This window comes from Aplysia californica, unplaced genomic scaffold (assembly GCF_000002075.1).
Source record: "Aplysia californica isolate F4 #8 unplaced genomic scaffold, AplCal3.0 scaffold00647, whole genome shotgun sequence".
NCBI lineage: Eukaryota > Metazoa > Mollusca > Gastropoda > Aplysiida > Aplysiidae > Aplysia > Aplysia californica.
Window position 1 is genome coordinate 207,573 of NW_004797917.1, and position 1,184 is coordinate 208,756.

Consider the following 1,184-nt stretch of genomic DNA (forward strand, 5'->3'; position numbering starts at 1 on the left):
GGAGGGATACAGTAGTTAGGAGGTGATGTAGGTGTATGGGGTGGGTGTGTTGGGGGATTATGAGAAGGCGGTACAGGTGGAGTCCTTGTGTACACAGACTGCGAAACCGGAGTATGTGCTGATACAGGTCAGGCAGGGGGCGCTGGCTAATAGAAGGTAGCACTGATGGAGTATTTGTGCCGACAGATGGAGAGAAAGTACTGTAGAGTACACGGATACAGGTCATTGTGTGTGGTGGTTGGGGGTTGGGGAGGTATACAGAGGGTAAGTTTGGGGTGGGGGAGTACTAGAAGGCAGTACTGCAAGAGTCACTTTGTACACAGATGGAGAAAATGGAGAATACACAGACACAGGTGGGGGGTGGGGTGGAGATGAAGGGATTGGTATGGTGGAAGGGGGTTGTTGGGGTGGGGGGTGGAATACAGAGTACAGGGGTTGGGGGAGGGGGAGGTGAGAAGTTGGACCTGCTGGAGTCTCTATGTATACATATGGAGAATACTCTATACAGGGGGGCGGTTGGCGAGTGCTCTGGCATGCTCCTTCTGTCATATCAAATATTAAGTATCATCCTTATCCCTCCTCCTGTTTTTCTTTGTATGTTACTCTCCAGTAGCACATCTAATCTTCCGTACTGATACGACCTATTTGTGTTGCAAGTAACATAAAACTCTTACTAAACTAAGCTAATTAAACTTACTAAAACTGGAACACCTGAGCACATGTATGACTTTTTTTGTTTTGAAAGTACCATAAAACTCTTACTAAACTAAACTAACTAAACTTACTCAAACTGGGAGACCTGAGCACGTGTATGACCTTTTGTGTAGTAAGTGCTGTAAAACTCTTACTAAAACTAATACTACTGTCTCCTGCAGTTGGAACAGCTCAAGTGCCTGCTGATCTCCGGCGAGCTCCCGGACAAGTCTGAGAGGGACGGACATCTGCTGGGTCTGCTCAAGTCAGCTCAGGAGGAGAGGGAGGAGCTGATGAGGAAGCAGACAGAGTGGTCCAACGCCATGCAGGCTCTGGAGAATGAGTGTAGGGACGCTCACGAGGCAGGGGAGGCTCTCCGGGACAGGTTCAGGTGAGAGAGAGAGAGAGAGAGGAGAGAGAGAGAGGAGAGAGGGAAGAGAGAGAGATAAGAGAGAAAGAAGGAGGGGGTGGAGTTGAGAGAGAGAGAGAGA

The 1,184-nt window shown here is 48.9% G+C and overlaps 1 protein-coding gene across 1 annotated transcript in view; it reads left to right on the forward strand.

Moving 5' to 3' along the window:
- LOC101850598 (cytospin-A) overlaps positions 1 to 1,184 on the forward strand; it is a gene marked incomplete at its 5' end in the record, with an annotated part of 15,410 nt that overhangs the window by 2,084 nt on the left and 12,142 nt on the right. The window contains 2 exon segments of the mRNA XM_035972323.1: positions 209 to 221; positions 876 to 1,084. Of these exon segments, the coding sequence (XP_035828216.1) occupies positions 209 to 221; positions 876 to 1,084 (222 nt within the window).